Here is a 21,687-nt window from a genome sequence, read left to right on the forward strand (position 1 = left end):
AAGAAGATCTCCACATAGGGACAAGATCTCCACGCCGGGACAACACCTGTGAGCCAGGATGCCACTACACAGGGGGATTGCCAAACAGGAAGACCACGATGCCGGGCCAAGAACACCTTTGTCATTATTCAGGCACCTAGGCTTTGCTGTGGACCTGGAGCCTCAGCCTAATCTTCTCGTCCGGACCGGGGAAGTTAGCCTGGGATGTGTTCCTTGCTCACCAAGAGACCACTGGTTAGAGTGGAAGGGTTCCTGCTCATCCTAGTATTGCTGCAGTTCCTACTGCCACAGAAGGCCTCCTCCTTCACTACCACTTTCCAGTCTCAAAAGCAAAGAAAACAAAGAGAAGAGGGAAAAAAAGTAAAAAGGATAAAAAAAGAATAAAGGCCTACATCACCAGATGAGCCCCCCTACAGCACTGCCATCCTGAAAAATAAGTTTTGAAATTCATATATTCAAAAAGAATTTTGAAATAAAAATGAATTACATGTTTGATGTATTAACTGAATTGACTGGAGTACGTTAACACATTTATTAAAATATTTTTACTATGGAAAGTCTCAGCTTCAAAAAAATACTGACATTGGTATGCAAGGCAGATGCTGAATAAGTACATTGTGTACAATTTCTTAGAATTTTTCAATGTATTTAATATACTTAGAATGGCCACATTTTTTCTGTTGTAATGGCAAACTAAGAGTTCTTTTTTCAAAAATATCAGAATTGTTATGATGGAAGAGGATGCCATTCTGCCCATCACATTTGCACCAGCTCTCCAGATCAGCATTATGATTTTGTGCCATTCTCCCCATAATCCTGCAGATTGTTTCTAAGTATTAAAATTGTAAAGAAATAATTTCAAATGCTTTATTTATTTTGAGAGTTGTACTAGAGAAAAAAATCAGTTTACATTAATTATAAGCTTGTTGCAACTGCTGTTCTTTTCTAGTACTCTATAAACTTCAGAATATACAGGGGAGTGTGCCAAACACTCATCAATATAAAGACAACAATGTTTGACGGCATTATATAGTGTATTTATGAAGCATACCCCACTAGGTCACTTGTTCTATCGAGCATGGAAAATGTCAATTTTTTTTTTAAAAGTACAGAGGAACGAACAGCAGTCTACAAACTCAAACACATTACAAACACAGGAAAAAATGGTGAGGGAGGAGAGTGTAGAGCATAGTCTCTGAATAAAGGGGGTTAATTTAAGACTGAGACAAGAAAGAATTTGTTCTTTAAGAAGGTTGCATGGCTTTGGAACTCTTTACCACAAAAAGCTGTGGGGCAGATCCCTCGTGCATATTTGTTGAAATAGATAGATTCTTGATCAGTATGGGGATCAAGGGTTATGGGGAAGTCGCAGGAAAATAAATATGAGGAAAGTCAGATTAGCAATGATCCTACTGGATGATGGAGCAGACTTGAGGGGCTGAACAGCTGACACCATCCCTATCTCTTATGGTCTTATCGGATCAACCAAAACTCTACCGTACAGGTCCTTATCATACAAAGTCCCATTCATCTTTCAGGTCTGTGCTCACTAACCTACATCGTCTGCCTATTAAACAATTACTCCTTTTTAGAATTCTCATCTTGTTTCCAAAAGCCTTCAATGGCCATGCCACTCCATATCTCTATTATCTACATCAACTTCAAAAACCTTCAAAATTCCAATCTCTTGAGCATCTCTGATTTAAATCATTTCATTAATGGCCATGCCTCCAGCTGCCAAAGCGCTAACTTCTGGAAATCCCTCACTAAACCTACCCTAGTCTCTGCCTTCCTTTAGGTCATTCTGTAAACACTATCGCTTTTGGTCAATTGATTGAATATTTCTTCGGTGGTTCGGTATCATACTTTCTGTTATAACTTTACTGATATATCTTCAAAAGTTTATTACATTAAATGTTCTAAGCTCTTTAATTCCATTCAGAATTTAAAAATTCTGGGCAAAGCCACAAGTGATATGCTAGTGGGTAATAAATCAGAAACAATATGGGAAAGTTTACATTTTTTATTAACCGAGTGGACTTCTATAAATTTGCTCCTGGTAAGAGGGCAAGGAATGAAAGAGTGAAAGTAGGGACCTAAAACCGCCACCTCATGTCTTCCTCTCTGATGTCATGTCCAAAGGTCATTTAGCAACCCCACAATGTTTCGAAACCCCTTTCTAAAATAAATTGCTGTTATGTACTTAAGCCCAAATGCTGGCAATTGAGACTAGATTAATTTAGTTGGCATGGTCGAGTTGGACTGAAGGGTCTGTTTCCATGCTGTACAGCTCTATGACTCTGACTGATTCACTGTATCTGATTGCTCAAAACTTATGTTGGCAGCCAAAGTCCAAATTAATTGACATTTCATAAACTACACAGAGCAAAGTTTGTTTTAACCAGCAGCTTATGAAACAACACTCAATAAACTGGCAAAAAATATATACCTCAAATAGCACATATTTACTGTGTAAATTTGTGAAATTATCATAGCTTTTTAATTTTTTCACCACAATGTAAATATACTTGTGCAATTTATTGGCCATACAAAATAACAACAGTTGATTCAATTTTGAGTCAATTTATCCTCAAATATCAAAATTTATCATGTTGTCTGAGGATGCAAGTGAGAAAGCTCACTGCTGGTAAGTTTTATTAAAGGTAAAGTTACATGATTACTTATGCGATTTATGCAGTACATAAAGTATAACAGTAATGTGTATATTCTCTGCATTACTTTTCAATGACTTAGTGTGTGTTATTACATTGGTTACGTGGATGTCTTGATTTCTGGAATATTTGATCAACCAGCACACTCCTGGTCCCAAAGGTACCAGTTAATAAAAAGGTTTACTGTATTTTTGGTTCATTTTGCAACATTTGTCAAAGAGGATTGATGAGGGCAGAGCGGTAGATGTTAAATATATGGACTTCAATAAGGTTCCCCATGGGAGACTGGTTAGCGAGGTTAGATCTTATGCAATATAGGGAGAACTAGCCATTTGAATACAGAAATGGCTTAAACGTAGAAGACAGAGGGTGGTGATGGAGGGTTATTTTTCAAACTGGAGGCCTGTGATCAGTGGAGTGCCACAAGGATCGGTGCTGGGTCCTCTACTTTTTGTCATTTACATAAATAATTTGGATGCGAGCATAAGAGGTACAGTTAGTAAGTTTGCAAATGACACCAAAATTGGAGGTGTAGTGGACAGCAAAGAAGATTACCTCAGATTACAACACGATCCTGACCAGATGTGCCAATGGGCTGAGAAGTGGTAGATGGAGTTTAATTCAGATAAATGTGAAGTGCTGCATTTTGGGAAGGCAAATCTTAGCAGGATTTATACACTTAATGGTAAGGTCCTAGGGCAGAGGTGGGGAACCTTTTCATGTTGGAAGGCCACATTATGTTAGTTGTAATCTAATAAGGCCGCATCCAAGAAACTTCAATTATATGTTCTTCAAAATTCACATTATTTTGTAAAAATCTAACTACTAATTTTCTTTTACTCTCTGGTATTTTAAATACATTCATTTTAAGATTAAAATAAAAATCATAAAGGACAAAAAAACATTAATTAAAAAAAAAGATTTGCTCTACAAAGTTTGGATTCATTCAAAAGGCCACACACAATGGCCTAGAAGGCCGCAGGTTCCCCACCCCTATCTTAGGGAGTGTTGCTGAACAAAGAGACCTTGGAGTGCAGGTTCATAGCTCCTTGAAAGTGGAGTCGCAGGTAGATAGGATAGTGAAGAAGGCATTTGGTATGCTTTCTTTTATTGGTCAGAGTATGGAGTACAGGAGTTGGGAGGTCATGTTGCGGCTGTACAGGACATTGGTTAGGCCACTGTTGGAATATTGCGTGCAATTCTGGTATCCTTCCTATCGGAAAGATGTTGTGAAACCTGAAAGGGTTCAGAAAATATTTACAAGGATGTTGCCAGGGTTGGAGGATTTGAGCTATAGGGAGAGGCTGAACAGACTGGGGCTGTTTTCCCTGGAGCGTCGGAGGCTGAGGGATGATCTTATAGAGGTTTACAAAATCATGAGGGATAAATAGACAATGTCTTTTCTCTGGGGTCAGGGAGTCCAGAACTAGAGGGCATAGGTTTAGGGTGAGAGGGGAAAGATAAAAAAAAAAGACCTAAGGGGCAACTTTTTCAGAGAGGGCGGTACGTGTGTGGAATGAGCTGCCAGAGGAAGTGGTGGAGGCTGGTACAATTGCAACATTTGAATGGGTCTATGAATAGGAAGGGTCTGGAGGGTGCTGGCAGGTGGGACTAGGTTGGATTGGGATATCTGGTCGGCATGGACGGGTTGAACCGAAGGGTCTGTGTCCATGCTGTACATCTCTATGACTCTAGTTCAAAAAGGCAGCTCACCACCATTTTCTAAATGCATGTAGGGGCAGGGCTTTAAACGCTGGCTGAGACAGCAACACCCTCACCCCATGAATGAATATAAAAACAGAAGGAGATCTTCAGGCCAAAGATACACAACAGTGTGAAAGGAGCTCTCATCAGTCATTCCCTCCAGGAAATCTGGAGGTTACTGGGAACAGAATTACCCATGCAAGCTGCACTTTGCTATGCTCATCCACAGTGTTTGATTCCTTTTCATCTGCATCTGATAAAGCAAATGACATGTTGAAGAGGAAACCAAGAGGCACCCTGCACACACATTAATGTGTTAGAATCAACAACAAGTCTGTTCCCTTTCTGATGGTCAGAGCGAGATTGTGTTATTTTTAAAATGTTTAAAACGTCATATATTTAAAACAGAAACCATGGGTGAGAAGAAGCAGAAAAACATTGAAAAAAGTCAGAATTCTGCTAAATAGTGCAAATTCCTCACCCATGATACTAAACAGTGTATTATCCAATTGTTCAATAAATACAGCGAGATCAATTTATAATAAACATGAGTTTATCACACTTTAACTGCTGACTCAAAACAATAGAAAAACATTAAATCTAAATCAAATCATTTGTCATAAATTTTTATTAAAGAAAATGACTTCATAAAATTTTGAAAATTTCTTTAAAAATTCTGGGCAAAGCCACAAGTGATATGCTCATGGGTAATAAATCAGAAACAATATGGGAAAGTTTGCATTTTTTATTAACCGAGTGGACTTCCTATAAAATTGCTCCTGGTAAATAAGAGGGCAAGGAATGAAAGAGTGAAAGTAGGGACCAAAACCGCCACCTCTTGTCTTCCTCTCTGATGTCATGTCCACACTGTTTCATCTCCAGTTTCTTACACTGTCTTGGTTCTATCATCTTAAAGTCACATTTCCATAAATTGCCAAGGCGTTTGATCTGCCACAGATTAGCTCAATATCCATTTCCTCTACTTCAATACTTTTGCACTGAAACTATTTGTATTCCAACTGTCCATATCACTATTTTCCAGTCAACTGTATTCTCCATTTACTCTTCCACTTATTTTTCTTTATTTATTTTCATTTCTAACTACACTTCCATTCATTTCTTGTTCCCATCTAATCTACCCTCTAACTCAAATGATGCTTACGCTTATTCCAATACCATAAAATGCTGTGATGAATGTAAGTGAGATAGAACTATAGAGCAAGGCAGGTGCTTAAACAAACCAGCAAACACAGATAGCCACAGGATTAAGACAGGACTTCAGAGAAATAAGATGGACAAAACATTGTTGAAAATCTGTATTTGTATAGTGCCCCTGAATGCAGAAAAATATTCCAAGGCATTTCAGTACTAAAAGCTCAGTCAAGGATGTAGATTTTGAGAAGCATTTTGGAAAGTTTAGATAGGAAATTCGAGAGTTCAGGATCATGGCAACTGAAAGCATGATTGGCTGAGTTACCAAAGTGAAATAGGCAATTTTAGTGACCAGGGTATCTGTGAAATAATCCTCTGAGCAACTGAGAGGGCAAGAGTAAACACAGAAAAAAGAAGAACGATCAAAATGGCAAGTCGACTGCTTTGTATTAATATTAGTTAGTCCAGCATGAGTAACTAACACCATGTTCACACCAAAACCCTCAGCTTTCTTCTGTGATGAGCACTTCGGCAGTCACAGTTTCCAGTGGCAAGTCTCGCATTTAACTGGATGGGAAAGGACAATGCAAGAACTCTTATCTGGATAGTAGGGTGCATTCAATTTGGACTCATGGAATAAATGAGCAGTAATATAACACTGGTTTTAGTCTTGACAGCATCTTTGATTTAGATTAATAGTTTGTAATTCAGAAAAAAGCTACAAACTTTACTTGACTATATCTCCCATTATGTTGTGATAATGTAAATTCCTTTTAAATAAGAAATTGCGCTGGGTTTTCACAGGCCTAAAACCATTTCAGAATTTTATGTGCAGTTGAGTATTCTGTAGTCAAATAATAATGGCCTGCAATTAATATTGACTCATCCAGCGGGGTCAAGGAGGATCACTGGAACCAAAAGATTAAATTCTGCTTTCTTTACACAGATGTTGCCAGACCTGAGTTCTTTCAATGTTTTATGAACATTGTTGTTCCTTCAGCTTTGCTAGATTAAAATATGAAACTCCCTCCATAACAGCAGAGTGCCTGCATCTACATCTCATGGGATTTCAAGATTCAAGAAGGCAAGCAGTTTATTGAAGGCAAATAGAATAGAATACAACAGAATAGAATAGAATATCCTTCATTGTCACACACACAGGAGTACAGTGAAAACTTTACAATGTCACCCAACATGGCACCATCTTAGGTACAAAGCACCGAGGTATAGATCTTAGATTTAAAAATGCAGAAATAAAGGGAAAAAGAAAAGGAAAAAAAAAGTTACATTACTTAAGTCTAGGAAATAAATGTCAGTAACAGCCAAATTCTAAGAACACATTTTTTAAAATTGCACAAGAATATTAGTGCAGCTGCATTTAATTTTTATCTCAGATTTGTCTTGTCTGTTTCATCACACTCTCTACATCAGTAATATTATTCTCAAATTGCAGCACTAAGCAATTACTTATTTTTGGAAAAGCACTGTAAAAACACACTGCATGCAGCACTTTCAAATTGAGTACTGTGCAACATTGCAGCAAATCCAAGATGTGGGAGTAAGGAAAAGGAATGATTCATGATTAATCAATTTGAAAAAGTGGCCCTCAACCAAAGTTCCCTCTAAACTGCCATTCCGATGTGCTACACACGATTGCTCTGTCAATCCAGTAGTTGCTGCTGCACATGGACCTCAGTGGTCCACACAGAAGGGAAAAAAGGGAATACTGCCCTTAACCAAAAATGTTTGAGAACAACTGATTTATTTACCCCTAGATTAAGATTACATGGAAATTGCAAGAGGTGAGACATTGAAAAAGAACCATGTAAGACTTCTAACAGGTTTGGGAATGGAGACAGGGGAAGCAAATGACACTATTGTATCAATTAATTTCAAGGGACGTGAAACATATTAACAAGACTACAATGCATTACTAATTTGTGTCAAATTAATTGCCTAAGAATAATCAGAGTAGACAACCATGCTTAGATGCAAGAGCTTTGATACTATCACAGACAGGTGGGTTAAGCAAGGAAGCAGTTTATAACCAAAAATGTTTCATTCCCACCCAACCTCCAAATACCCAACATTTTGTGTCTATTACCTATTTTATACAACAAATTTGTCGTTTTTAATGCTGGACCCTCCAAGAAGTCCTCTTGAAATTCACCAGAAAATGAATTGCATCCTGTTTTTGTAGTAAATAGGTTTATTTTATATCAATGTTGCATGTAACCATTGTGATGCAAAAATGTATAATTATACTGTTTTAAGTTGTAAATGGCAGTGTCTCGGAGCATGACTCTGAGGATTCTTCCATGCTGCATTGGTACAAGCTTGAATAAGGACTGTCTTGTTAAAGACCTACTCAGATTGAAGATCGAATTTGTCCAAATCCTTCCAACAATAGCATTATTATAAAAGAGTCCAAAATAAATTATTCCTGCTACACAACATTACTGAGTTATCTTTATGTTGGGTAAAAGTAGTTGTTACCTCAGAAGTGACTCCAATTCCATTCAGCAATATCTTTTCAATAATGGATTTTGTTAAAGATCGATCTGGAGGGAATAAAAATGTAATTAGAAATTATTGAACTTTTTAGATATGAAGCAAACTTTCCACAAGTTTTCAGACCAAAATCACAGTAGCATTGTCAAATGTTATTCTCCTTAAGTGAATAAAAAGCAAATGTGTTGTAGTATGACAAGAATGGATATCTCTAAAGAGATCATGGTGCAAGCTGGAATAGAACACTGTCCTCTTGCCTCAAAAATACCAACATCACCACAAAACCTAGCATTATCACCAAAGAACATATAAAAGCCACCTCCACTATTAAAACTACCATCACCACGAAAACAACTTACCAATACCAATGCCACTCCTAAAACCACTGATAAGAAAAACCTCCTCTCACCTGAAACCTGATTTGATTTTTAAACTGATGAGTGTTAACATTACTTTCTGCTAGCCTTAATTTAGCTGAGTGATATTAATTTGGATAGCCTCATACAAATGCCCTGTGAGCCCAAAGTATAATACACAATTCAGAACTAATTGGACATAAAAGGTAAAACAGAAAAACCTAGTAACCAGAGTAAAGCAAAATCTGTAAATTACTGAGACTTGAGAACATGCAAATGTCCTTTACTTGCATGCTTTGCTATTCTGTGACAAAAAAGGACTTCATCAAAATGTTGCAGAAACCAGCACGACTCTATGAAAATATTAACATTCAAAGAAGACAATTCTCAGCATCTGATTATTTTGATTATTCCGAAACAGAAGTTACTTACAATGCTTCACAGCAGAAGGAGCAGTTCTGTTACAAAATATTCAATTGGTCACTCAGAATAGTATATGGATCATTGAAGAGCAACTGTGGGATCACTGTCAAAAAGTGTGATGCTGGAAAAGCACAGCTGGTTAGGCAGTGTTGTAATGTTAAAAGATTAAATTGGAATAGCTCTCTGGACATTAATGAAATATTAAAGAGTTAAACTGCACTGACTAAACATTCTGGAAGTGAGTAAGAATGACATTGATGCAAGACTGTGATGACACCCACTCCATTTAGACAGTCATTTGCTACTACTCCCCCTATTATTATCAAATTAAACTTTCAGAAATGCTTTCATAAGCCATTCCCCGAAGCTAGGTATATCACACCTATATTGTCTTGGGGAATCACTGAGTTAAGAAATAGTGTGCATAACAATTCCCCAGGATTAGGGCATTTATATTTGCATTATCTCTGAGGATGATCTCATCCTACCATTGTACCTGGGGTAACATTCGACTGAGGGAGTGGTTGTGGTTGTCTTGAGTGGCATGTGACTGTGGGGGCGTGGCCAGAGTGAGCATTACCCACTGACCTGTATAAAGGGGATGTGGTTTCTTTGTTCAGAGACTCACTTTGACTCGACTTCGCATTCCTGCGAAGAGGGTCAAAGGGGTCACCTAGCTTGTACACTTTAATAAACTTTAACTGTTTGCAGAAGTTGGCGTGTGCGAATTGCATCTCGTGTGTGAAACCTCAGAAAAAGAACTTAACAGTATCAGAGGAGCGGGAGAGTCAACGATGAAGAGCTTTCGCTCGAAACAAGAGCTTTTGTGGTGGTGGTGGTGGTATTTAGAGGCAAAAGGACAGCGTTCTATTCCAGCTTATGCTCGATAGTTCGACTCTCCTGCTCCTCGGATGCTGCCTGATCAGCTGTGCTTTTCCAGCAATACACTTTTTGACTCTGATCTCCAGCATCTGCAGTCCTCACTTTCTCCTCATTCTGGGATCATGGTGAAATAAGAAAAGGAAAGAAAAATGAACTCCATATTGGAGCAGGGAGTGTTACCACAAACCAGGCATCAACCCAGGTTCTGTGGATTTGGGTTCACAAAATGTCTAGAGTGGTTGAAAAACTAGTGAAAGCTTAGCAACATCCGAGGAGCCAAGAAGAGCTCAATATAAATCAGTGCAGTAATAGTTTCCAACAGACAGTGGAGACTAAAAGCCCAATAAACAGTATTTGCACTGTGCAAGTCAGCAAGACTGAATACATGTAAAACACCAGCCACATTTGGGGTGAGGAAAGGAATCAGATCCTACAAAACCACATGTGTATCTTTTTCTCAGCTTCCAAAGTTCAAGACTCTGTGGATTTGTATGGGGTGTTAGTTGCTCTAAACCCTCTATTCTAGTGGAATAGGGTTGCCAATCTAGCTGCAATAATAATGATCTGATTTCATCTGCAGATGTGATATCAAATTAAGTAAATTCTACAAGTATGTTTAGATTTATTTCATAAAGATTGGACTTTCGTTTTAATATTCATTAATGGGATGTGGGCAACACTAGCAAGACTAGCATTTTTTACCCATCCCTATTTGTCCAGAGGGCAGTTGTGGGTCTGGAGTCACATGTAGGGCAGTCTAGGTAAGGGTGGGCATTTCCTTGCCTAAAGGAAATTAGTGAAGCAGACAGGTTTTTCCAACAATCCACAATGTCATCTTCAGACACTTAATTCCAGATTTTTATTTGAATTCAAATCTCACCATCTGCCATTTCATACCCGGGTCATCAGAACATTGCCGGGTCTCTGCTTTAATACCAGTAGGCTATTGCCTACCCCGATAGTTAAGAATCTTATCTGTCTTCCTTATTGGTTTTTCAGCAATCGTGGGTGTCACAGGCACTTCCAAGAATCAATACTAAATCAAATAGAAGGAACAGTGGACTGAGAAAATGGGATATTCTCTCCAACTCTTCCTTCCACGACACTTCTTCATCTCTGGCCTCACACCCCCATTCCAATTAAACACACTTTCACAATTCTGGACGTAGTTTTTTGCATTCTTGTGATGTGGGTGTTGCTGGCTGCTCAGGATTTATTGCCCATCCCTAATTAACCAGAGGGTAATGAACAGTCAAGCAAACTGCTATAGGTCAGGAGTCACATATCAGCCAGACGAGGAAGGGATGGTGTATTTCCCACATTAGTCAACTAGATGGGTTCTCACAACAATCAATAATGATTACACTGTCGCCATTAGATTATTCTTTTAATATCAGATTTTTGATTGAACTCCACTGTCATCATCTGCCAAGAAGGAATTCAAACCCATGCCTACAGAACATTCAAATTGGTTTCTGGATTACTACTCCAATGACATTACCACTATACCAAAACCATTCCATAAAGACCTTACTTTGCTCATAGTAATATCCAACTTGATGCATATACAAGAAAACAATACCGAAGAATCGCTGCTAAATATTTGAAAATTGTATCACATCTTAAGAAAGTCAAAGGAAAAAATAAATATTTATTAAAAATTGATCATGCTCTAGAACCATGACTACTAATTAAGCCTGAGTTGATCATAAATAATGCAGTGCTGACAGAACTTTAAGCATCTCATTATAACTCAAATAATAAGCACCACATTCCTGAATAATTGACCCTGTGAATAAAAAAGGGAAAAAAAAAGGCCACATTGTTAGCAGCAAATGCAATAGACTAGATTGAATGAAGTGTCGGTAAAATGCTGCTTCACTTGAAAGGTGTACTTGGGCCTTGGACACTGAAGGAGAAGGAAGCAAATGGGCAGGTATTGTGCCTTTTTGTGGTCGTAGGGCTATGGGGGCTTTTGGGAGTGAAGGAAGACTGGCAGACAGGAAGAGGAGAGAGGAATATGTCTGGTCCCATTGGAGGTGGCGGAAATGGCGGGCAAGGATCCTCTAATTGTGGATGCTAGTGGGATGCTAGATGAGGACAAGGGGGACCATATCACTGTTGTGGGTGGGAAGAGAAGGGGTTGAGGGCTGAATTGCGGGAGATGAATTGGACTCAGCTGAGGGCCCTGTCCACTGTGATGCTGGGGAATCCTACGTTGAGGAAAAAGGTGGACATGTCGGAAGCTCCCTGGTCAAAATTGGCATCATCAGAACAGATGCAACAGAATTGAAGGAACCGGGAGAATGGAATAGACTCTTTAGAGGAAGCATGGTATGAGAATTTATAGTCAAGGTAACAGCGGGAGTCGGTTGGAGTGAAGATTGCATTGGGGAAACAAAGTGCAACTGGATGACCACTTCACAAAATATCTACATTCAAAAAAGACTCTGCCACTTCAACACACCACCGTGTTCCATGGCCAACAGCTTTGTCTCAGGCTTGCTACAGTGCTCCAGTCCAGCTCCGCGCAAGCTAGAAAAACAGCACATAATTTTCCACTTGGGAACTCTACAGCCTTCTGGACTTAATATACAGTTCAATAGTGTTAGGGCTTGAACTCTCCCATGTCCTTACCCCAATCCCCACAACACACCTTCCCCCCCCCAAATCCCCCCCCGGACCTTCTTATCACATGGTCTACTATTACTCACAACCCATTTTTAGCCACTAATAGTCCCCATTAGTAGCTTTCCATTCTCCCAGGCAGATCATTATCCACTCCTTTGTCTGTGCAACTGTTCCTGTCTCTCTTTGCGTTCTATCTCCACCTTCATTACTCCTTATCTTCTCGCCCTACCCTATTCTCTGCATAAAAACCAATCTTTTTCTAGTTACTATCAATTCCGAGCAGAGGTCACTGGATCCAAAACATTAACTCTGATTTCTCTCCACAGATGCTGCCAGACCTGCTAAGCATTTCCAGCAATATTTGGTTTGTTTCTGATTTCCAGCATCTGCAGTTTTTTTTTATTTAGTCAGTATTGGGACCCCTGCTTTTCCTAATATAAATTAATGATGAAGATCTTAGTATACAAAAGACAATTTCAAACTTTGAGGATGATACAAACTTTAAAGTATTGTAAATTAAGCAGAACTGTGCAGAACTTCAAAGGGACATAGAAAGTTGGTGGAGCGGACAGATAAGTATTAGATGACGTTCAGTGCAGAGAAGTTGTGAGGTGATGCACAGGTAAAATAAAATAAGCTTACAATTCTAAAGAGAGCACAAAAACAGAGGAACTTTAGTGCATATGTGCACAAACCATTCAAGTGGCATTATACATGGAAAAAACAGTTAAATAATGTACAGTATATTGGGCTTTATTTAATAGGACACAGAGTACAAGTGCAAAGAGGTTATGTTAAACTTGTATTATAAGACCTTTGTTAAACATCAAATGGAATAGAGTTCTGGCCACCACATCATGAGTAGGATGTAAATACATTAGACAAAGTGCAAAAGAGATTTACATCGACAGTTCTAGGATGAGAAATTTCAATTATGAAAATAGTCAAAGAAGTTTAACTTCAATAATCGGGAAACTTGTATAAATAATTATTTAGAATAGAATTAGCTGTCACATAGAAAAGAGTGGGTTGATTAGGAGCAGTCGGTATGGATCGCTGAACAGAAAATAGCATTTGACTAACTTGCTGTATTTTTTTCAAGAGGTAACAGAGAGGATCAATAAGATAATGTTGATGTGGCGTGCATGAAATTTCAAAACGGATTTGACACAATGCCACTTAGCAGATTTGTGAGGAAGATTATGGACCATTGTATAAAAGGGACAGTAGCAAGCCGGATATAAAATCGGCTGAGTGATAGGAAACAGAGTAATGGTCAATTTGTAGTGGAGTTCCCTAGGAGTCAATTTCTTGCTTTTTTGGATATAAATTAATGATCTGGATTTTTGTGTGGTTTGCAGATGACACTAAATTTGGAAGAATTGTAAACTATAAAGGAGGGTAGTATGGAACTCGAAAAGGACAGAGATGTTGATGGAGTGGATGGATATATGATACATGAGAGTCAGTGCAGAGAAGTGACAGGCAATGCACTTTGGTCAGAACATTGAAAGATGATTTTTTTTAAATTCTAAAGTGGGTGCAGGAGCCAAGGAACCGGAGGGTATATGTTCAAAATCAGTGAAACAGGCAAGACAGATGGAGCAGTTAATAAAGCATACAGAGTTCTCAACTTTATTGACAGCAGTATAAAGTACAACAGCAGGGAGGTGATGATGAACTTGTACATGGCACTGATTAGACCCAAGCTGGAATGCTGTGCACAGTTGTGGGTGCCACATTATAGGAAAAATGTGACTGCATTGGAGAGAACATAGAAATAATTTACAAGAGAGTGGTTCCAAGAATGAAAAACATCAGTTAAGATAGATTGAAGAAGGTGGAACTGTTCTCCTTGAGATAAAGCAGCTGTTAGGAGATTTGACAGTGGTTTCAAAACCATGAGCAGAATGATTAAAATAGATAGGGAGAAACTTTTTACACTCATAAAAGAAAAAGAGAACACTAAGGCAGAGACTTAAAATCTGATATGCAAAAGAAGAAAAAGTGGTGTGAGAAAAAACATATTCACACAGCGAGTAGTTTGGATATATGGTGCACTGCCTGGAAACATGATAAAGGCAGGTTTAATTGAGACATTCAAGAGGGTATTGGATGACTATTTGTATGTAAGTTAGCTCACTGAGCTGGAAGGTTTGTTTTCAGACATTTCATCACCGTGACTAGGTAACATCATCAGTGAGAGTCTCCGGTGAAAAGCTGGTGGAATGTCCCGCCTGTCTATTTATAGGTCTTGGTTTCTTCAGGTGGGTGATGTCACTTCCAGTTCCTGTTTTCAAGGGAAGACAGATGGGATCAAAGTCGATGTGTTTGTTGATGGAGTTCACCAATAACTAGAACCCCATTAATAAACATATCGACTTAGATCCCATCTACCTTCCCTTGAAAACAAGAACCAGAAATGATATCACCCACCTTAAGAAACCAAGACCTATAAATGAACAGGCAGGACATAGCACCAGCGCTTCACCGGAGACTCTGATGATGTTACCTAGTCACAGTGACAAAACATCTGAAAACAAATCTTCCAGCTCAGCAAGCTAACTTACGTACTTATCAACCTGAGCTACAAATCTTCCCAAAAATCGATGACGATTTGTGTCAAAATGGTAACATCAAAGTGAGGATCTAAAATTTGAATTCAGACAACAAGTATCTGTAGATTTTTTTAACCACAAAATAGTTTTTCAATTTAAAAGACTATAAAAATGGCTGAGAATGGTGATCGAACACTGTGAACCTATACTGCTGACTTACAGAATTAAGCTGAAATTCTAAGAGGACAATAGACTTTTCATAAAATGAAAACTGACACATTAATTGACCATTTGAACTAACCTTGAACTCCAACTATGGCATGATGATTTATGTAATTAAGAGCACTTTCCCATGAATTATCATTGCATTAACTTGCTGTAAATCATGTCACCTTAATGTATGTGATTGGTCTTTCCTGTAATTAAGGCTGTACTATTTCTTAAAAGACATATGAATAATGTGTAATTTTAAAATGTAATTACGCAACTTCACCACGGAACACAGAAGCTTTAACCTCTGTGTTGCTGGATAGAATTGCGTCAAGGTACCTTAATTCAATAAACTAATGACCCTTTCTTTTTGAACAGATCGTATTCATTGATTCTTTTGACCAATCTCGAACCAACAGGCCCCTCGAGGGGTCATAGATCTTAACAAGGATATGGGGAAAAGGCAGGAGATTGGCACTAGGGAACAGAAATGGTATAAACACAATTAGCCTAAATAGTCTCCATAACAATTCTGTGAAAATGGAACCTTAAAAAGGAGCCCAAACGTACAAAGCCTCCACCTTGAAGCACAATGCCAGTAGATGCACCATTTAGAGGACACATTGCAACACTTCTTCGCTGACACTGGATCAAAGTCCTGGAACTCCTCTCCAACAGCAGTGTGAGTCACTACTACACTCGTACAACCTTCTCAATTGCAATTCAAATTCTGTAACACATGTTGGGCTAGCCAGCAATACCCATATTGTGAACGAAGAATCTTAACCAGCTATTCTAAGATTATGGTTTTCAGTACAGGTCAGAGGCTGGAAACCCTGCAGCATTTAATTCAATTCCCAACTCCCCAAAGCCTATCCATCATCTACAAGGCACAAGTCAGGAGTGTGACGGAGTACTCTCCACTTGCCGGAATGGACGTAGCTCCAACATCACTCATAGAAATTCAACATCAGAGGCAAATTGATACGACATCCACAACCTTAAATTTTATTCCTTCCACCATCAATGCAGAGTGGCAGCAGTGTGTACCATATACAAGATGCACTGCAGAAACTCATCAAAGCTGTGTTTTAAAGTATAGGCAATTTGGTGATATATCCAGATTCCATATTGGTGAAATTGGAAATCGACATCATCTCCAGACAGTCATCTCCAGACAGTGGTATTGTCTATAATTACTGTTTATGTTGTCAAGTTTTTCTTTCACCTGACTGTATTTGCTGTTCTACAATATGCTTTTCCTGATGCACGAGAGCTATGTTTGGTTTCAGTATAGCGATTGATTCTCTCCTTTACTGATTTATTCTTTAAGAACTTCAAGATCATTATGAAAGCTCCAGTTTTTCTAATTCCATCACAGTTTTAGCTTTCTATTTGTCCAGTATTTTACTCCTTTAAAACTTGCTGTAATAATTGTTCAGCCTCCCAATTCTTTTTGTTCATTTCCTTTGAAGCTTGGACCTCTTCCACTTCAGTAGTTGGTTGACTGGTTTCCTCTATGTCCTATTTGAATTCTTTCACTAAAGCATCACTACTGGCATTTATTTCTGAAAAGATAGTCTCATCAGTGACTTACAGTTCCTTCTTGTGCACAACAAACATCTCTGCCTATTTTATACATCTGTCATTTTCTCCAGCATTGCTTTGAGTTCAAGTCAATGTTTCTGCAGCTGTTATTGCTGAAATGGATTTGATATACATACAAGTTGCACCATATCTCCTTGTAAACTAGCAATATTTTCTATGATAATGAGCTTGTAATTCAGCTTTACTTTCCTTCTTTCTTTGTCAGCTCTTCATTCATCTTAAATGAACAAACTAAACGTATCCCATAAAGATTTCATCAACTCAGAAATGGTATTTTTCAAGTCAGGATTTATCCTGAACAAAATTACTGCAGATGCTAGAATCTGTACTGGAAAAAAAAATGCTGGAGATCACAGCGGGTCAGATAGCATCCATGGAAAGAGAGCATGCTAACATTTCGAGTCCAGAAGACTCTTCATCTAGAATCTTCACGAAGAGTCATCTGGACTTGAAACATTAGTTTTCTCTCTCTCCATGGATGCTGTCTGACCCACTGTGATCTCCAGCATTTGCTGTTTTCAGTTTATCCTGAACTTTTGTTCAGCCTTTTTCACTTGCACATTCATTTTACTCTCCACAGCAGAAAGCTGAGGTTTGAACTTGAATAATTCAGCAGAAAGCGGGTTTGCTACTTTCATATCCAGTTCTGCAAGTGGTTTTTGAAGTTCTACTATAGTTTTTGTTTCGTCTCTCATATTTGACCGATTCCATGGATTGTGACAAGTCTAAGATCACAACATGTTGATACACCTTGGAAGGAACTACCTTTTCTGAACTTGAGAAAAATGAAGTGGTGCACATTTTTAAACTGTGCAAGACAATGTTACTTTGTAAAGCAGTGAGCAGGGTACTTTGAGACAAAATGGCATCAAGAATCTTTGAGTAAAGGAAACCTGATTGGTTGAGTTGCAGTTTGTTTCAAATCTGTAAGAGCAAGGTAGTTACAGACATCCAAAGTGCGCAAACTGAAACACATGGCTTACCTCCTTCAGTGGATGAAAAGACAGAAAAAATCAAGAAAGCTTAAAAGAAAGAACTCTAACAGGGTAAGAGGTAGGTTCACTTGACCAACTACTGAAGTGAAGAATAGCCATTACTTTACAGACAAGAATGTGTCTTAATTGCTAAAATCAAAGGAGCTGTGAGTGATAATTTAACCCACTCTGTGATGTGGACGTCTGGTCTTCAGAAATTTGTTCGCTATCTACAGTTTCTTTTCAACACAATATCTGTGTCAAACTATCTATAGTAATCATGAATGACTATGTCTGTGTATTTGGAGTTTTAAGGGAATATTTTTAAATTGTATAGTGGTAGATTTAGAATATTTAATTGCTCTGCCAGTTGTTAAAATTGTGATACCATAAGTAGAAAAAACAACAATATTTTCTGTTAATGATGAAACCTGGTATGAAAAGTTTTTATCCTGAATAACAGTCAGTCAATCAAGTCAGAAAAACTAATCATATTGGTGGTCTAACACCAGATCACCGTAGAGGATAGCATTTTATAATGGGGAGCAAGAGTGATTGTCCAAATTAAAGATCAACAGGTACTGGTTGAAGTCAAGATTAGAGTGGTGCTGGAAATGCACAGCAGGTCTGGCAGCATCCGGGCTCCTGCCTGAAACATCAATTTTCCTGCTTCTCGGATGCTGTCTGACCTGCTGCGCATTTCTAGCACCACTCTAATCTTGACTCTAATCTCCAGCATCTGCAGTCCTCACTTTCGCCTAGATACTGGTTGAACTCCACCAGGGTTATCCAAAATGAATATGTTGGTGAGAAGTCATGTTTGGTAGTCAGGATTGACTGCAGACATAGCAGCGTTGGTGGGGCAATGTCCCGAGTGACAACTTAATGACAGCAGCTCCCCAACATTCATGGGGATGGCTGGGTAAAAGCTGGATTTGGTAATACAGCATCTGTGCTGGCCCTTTCATGGACTCAATTTTCTCAGTCATTGTGGACACCCTCAAAGTGTTTGGACGTAAACAAAAGTTATTTGTCAAAAACAGGGACAATGATAGAAAAACTGCAAGCATCTTTTACAATACACGGACTCCCAGGAGTGTTGGTCAGAGACAACTGTCCATCATTTACGAGAAGGGAATTCATATACTTCGTAAAGTCAAATGGCATTTGGCAGATAAGGACAGCTCCATACCAAACATTGTCCAATGGTCTGACCGAAAGAGCAGTCCAAACTTTGAATGCAGACTTAAAGAAATAGCTGACAGCTTCACTCAATACCAAATTGCCTGGTTCCTATTTGATTATCAGACCATCCCTCAAGCAATTGGGGGAATGCTCCAGCAGAGTTGCTAATGGGGAGAATACTCTGCACCAGGTTATATCTGATCTTCTTGGACCTGGGGTTGGGCATGGGTAAAATGGCATCAGGAACGCCAATGCCAGACACAAGACTCCTCTAAGTGAGACAGAAGAAGTTGACTTCAGGGGATGAGGTTTGGTGCCAAAAAACCAGAGAAATGGCCCTGTATGGCTAAGAGACATGGTCCACACGAAGTCAGGTCCTGTGACATACAAAGTTCTGGTAGGTGTGATGATCCTGAAAATGAGTGTGGGACACATGAAGGCTGCAAACTCAAACAGAGTGGGAGCAAAACATTCATGGCCCTTCAGAACAGCCAGAAAGGTTGTTAAAACGCATGAGTTCTCCCCCTCCATCTAGCACTGAAGAAATCTCAGAGTCTGAAATGGACATAGCAAACGTTGCAGCCTCAACACCTTTATTGCCTGAAGAGGATTAATTTCTTTTGAGATGTTCCGGGCATAAGAGGTGGGCTACAGTCTGCTACATGCCACCCGTATCCGAGGTTGAGTCAGAGGAACCAGACCTGGTGTGAAAGTGCCCCAGGAGAGGCTACAAGAAAAAGAACAGGCCCATGTCCCTGGAATTAGAGGGGGAGGGATGTAGTGATTGTAATGAGGTCAGCCAGGTTGATCTCATAGATTAGGGCTGCTAACCTGGTCCAAACAGGGAGCCCTGACTGACAGATATAAACAGGCGTGTCAGAGGTTGTGTTCACTCAGAGCTGTCTCTGTGGAAGCTGGACCAGTGTCAAATACTCTGCATATATAAATAAGGAGTGACTTGGTGTCAGGATATCAGCCTCTGTGGAGTTATTTCATTAACCTTGTATAAAACACTGATTCAGCCTCATCTGGAGGATTACATCCCGTTCTGGGGCCTCACTTTAAGAATAATTTGAATCCATTAGAAAGGGTGCAGAAAAGATTAATGAGAAGTTTCTAGGTGTTAGAAACTTCAATTACACAGGCAGTTTCTGATTTCACTGGAGAAGAAAATGTTGAAAGGTGACTGATGGAAGTATTCAAAATCATGAGGGATGTGGACAGAATAGATATGAAGAAACTATTTCATTGATTGAAAGATCAAGAACAAGAGTACACAGATTTAAGTTAATTGCTAAAAGAAACACCAGAGACATGATGGAAAGTTTTCTCACATAGCAATTGGTTAGGATCTGGAATGCACTCCTTGAGAGTACGGTGGAGCTAAGTTCAATTGATGCAATCAAAATAGAATTGAATTATTATTATGCAAAAATGAAAAATCTGCAGTGTTCCAGGGAGAGTCACTGGATAAGTTGCTCTTTTAGAGAATCCACATAGGAACAATAGGCTGAATGGACTCCTTCCTGTGTAGCAATCAGAGATTCTGTGAAATTTATTTAGTTTCTAAGCTGTGAAGTTTTAGAAAATCTTAACATTTCCCACCAGATGGCACTACTGCCATTCTCTTGAAGAACATAAAATATATTGAAATAAGGTATCTCTTAGTTTCAAGACAGGTGTAAAAGAACTTACAAGCATTAAAGGCATCCAATAATAAATACAAACAAGCTTGAGACTTAAATATTGGCTGCAAATATACCAGACTGCAAATTTGTGACATGCCATTGAGACTCTTGAATGGACAAAAGAGAACAAAGACTGACAAAACTATTCTGAATTATTTCAACTACAATAATTTATGAAAAGAGCCTTCATGCAGCAGTTCCCTTAATGCAGCTCAGAAAGAGAATACATGAAGTAGTGATCACATGCCAATTCTGTTGATTGATTTATTGATGTCACACGTACTAAGAAACGGTGAAACATGTTGGTTTGCATGCTATACAGCCAGACTCTACCATACAAAGTGCATCAGGGTAGCAGATCAGAGTGCAGAGCAGTGTTACACCGCAGATAAGGTGCAGAGAGAAAGATCAGAATTAACATTTGACAGGCCGTTCAAAAGTTTAACGGGGGGGGGGGAAGCTGTTCTTTAATCTATTTGTATTTGTATTCAAACTTTTGTATATTCTGCCAGATGGAAGAGGGTGTAATCCCACTGCTAAGCACCTTCAATAATAATATAAAACACAAATATATTGTCTATGTCCATTAGCCAATAAATCTTAATTTACTACGACTAACTGGCAACCATGGGCAATCAACTGAGTGAAGGATGCTATTCTGGTAATGTTACTGAACTAATTCAACTGCCTAGCCAAGGGCATAGAAACAAGATAAATTTAAAATCAATTAATTAATAATTGTGAAACACAGAAGAGAGAAAATAGGCCAGTGATTCAAGCCTGCTTCATCATTCAATATAATCACAGCTGATCATTCAAGTCTGTACTTTTGTCCACTTTCTCCCGATACTCTTTGATCCCTTTAGCTCTCAGTCCTAAACATCCATCCCTTTGGAGTTTTGGATCCTGGCTTTGAATTCTCTACTCAAGATCATCCTTCCTGCGTTTGCCCTGTTTAGTGCGCTTGAATTTTAATACGTAATATGAGATTCCCTGTCATTCTTCTGAACTCTGAATTCAGTCCTAACCAATCCAGTCTCTCTTTAAACAGCAGAGCTGCCATCCCAGGAATCAGTCTGGTAAACCTTTGGTGCATTCCCTCTATAACCAGACATTATATTTCACCTGCCATA

The 21,687-nt window shown here is 38.8% G+C and overlaps 1 protein-coding gene across 2 annotated transcripts in view; it reads right to left on the bottom strand.

Annotated features, from left to right (window-relative positions):
• The window catches only part of cep78 (centrosomal protein 78), an 84,428-nt gene that overhangs the window by 34,525 nt on the left and 28,216 nt on the right, over nt 1–21,687 (bottom strand). For both annotated transcript variants that reach the window (XM_043712611.2, XM_087997741.1), the window contains exon 8: nt 8,025–8,089. In XM_043712611.2, the coding sequence (XP_043568546.2) occupies nt 8,025–8,089 (65 nt within the window). The remainder of the gene's footprint in view (nt 1–8,024; nt 8,090–21,687) is intronic.

Source organism: Chiloscyllium plagiosum, unplaced genomic scaffold (assembly GCF_037043375.1).
Source record: "Chiloscyllium plagiosum isolate Xiang-an unplaced genomic scaffold, Cpla_swu_hap1 HiC_scaffold_2, whole genome shotgun sequence".
NCBI lineage: Eukaryota > Metazoa > Chordata > Chondrichthyes > Orectolobiformes > Hemiscylliidae > Chiloscyllium > Chiloscyllium plagiosum.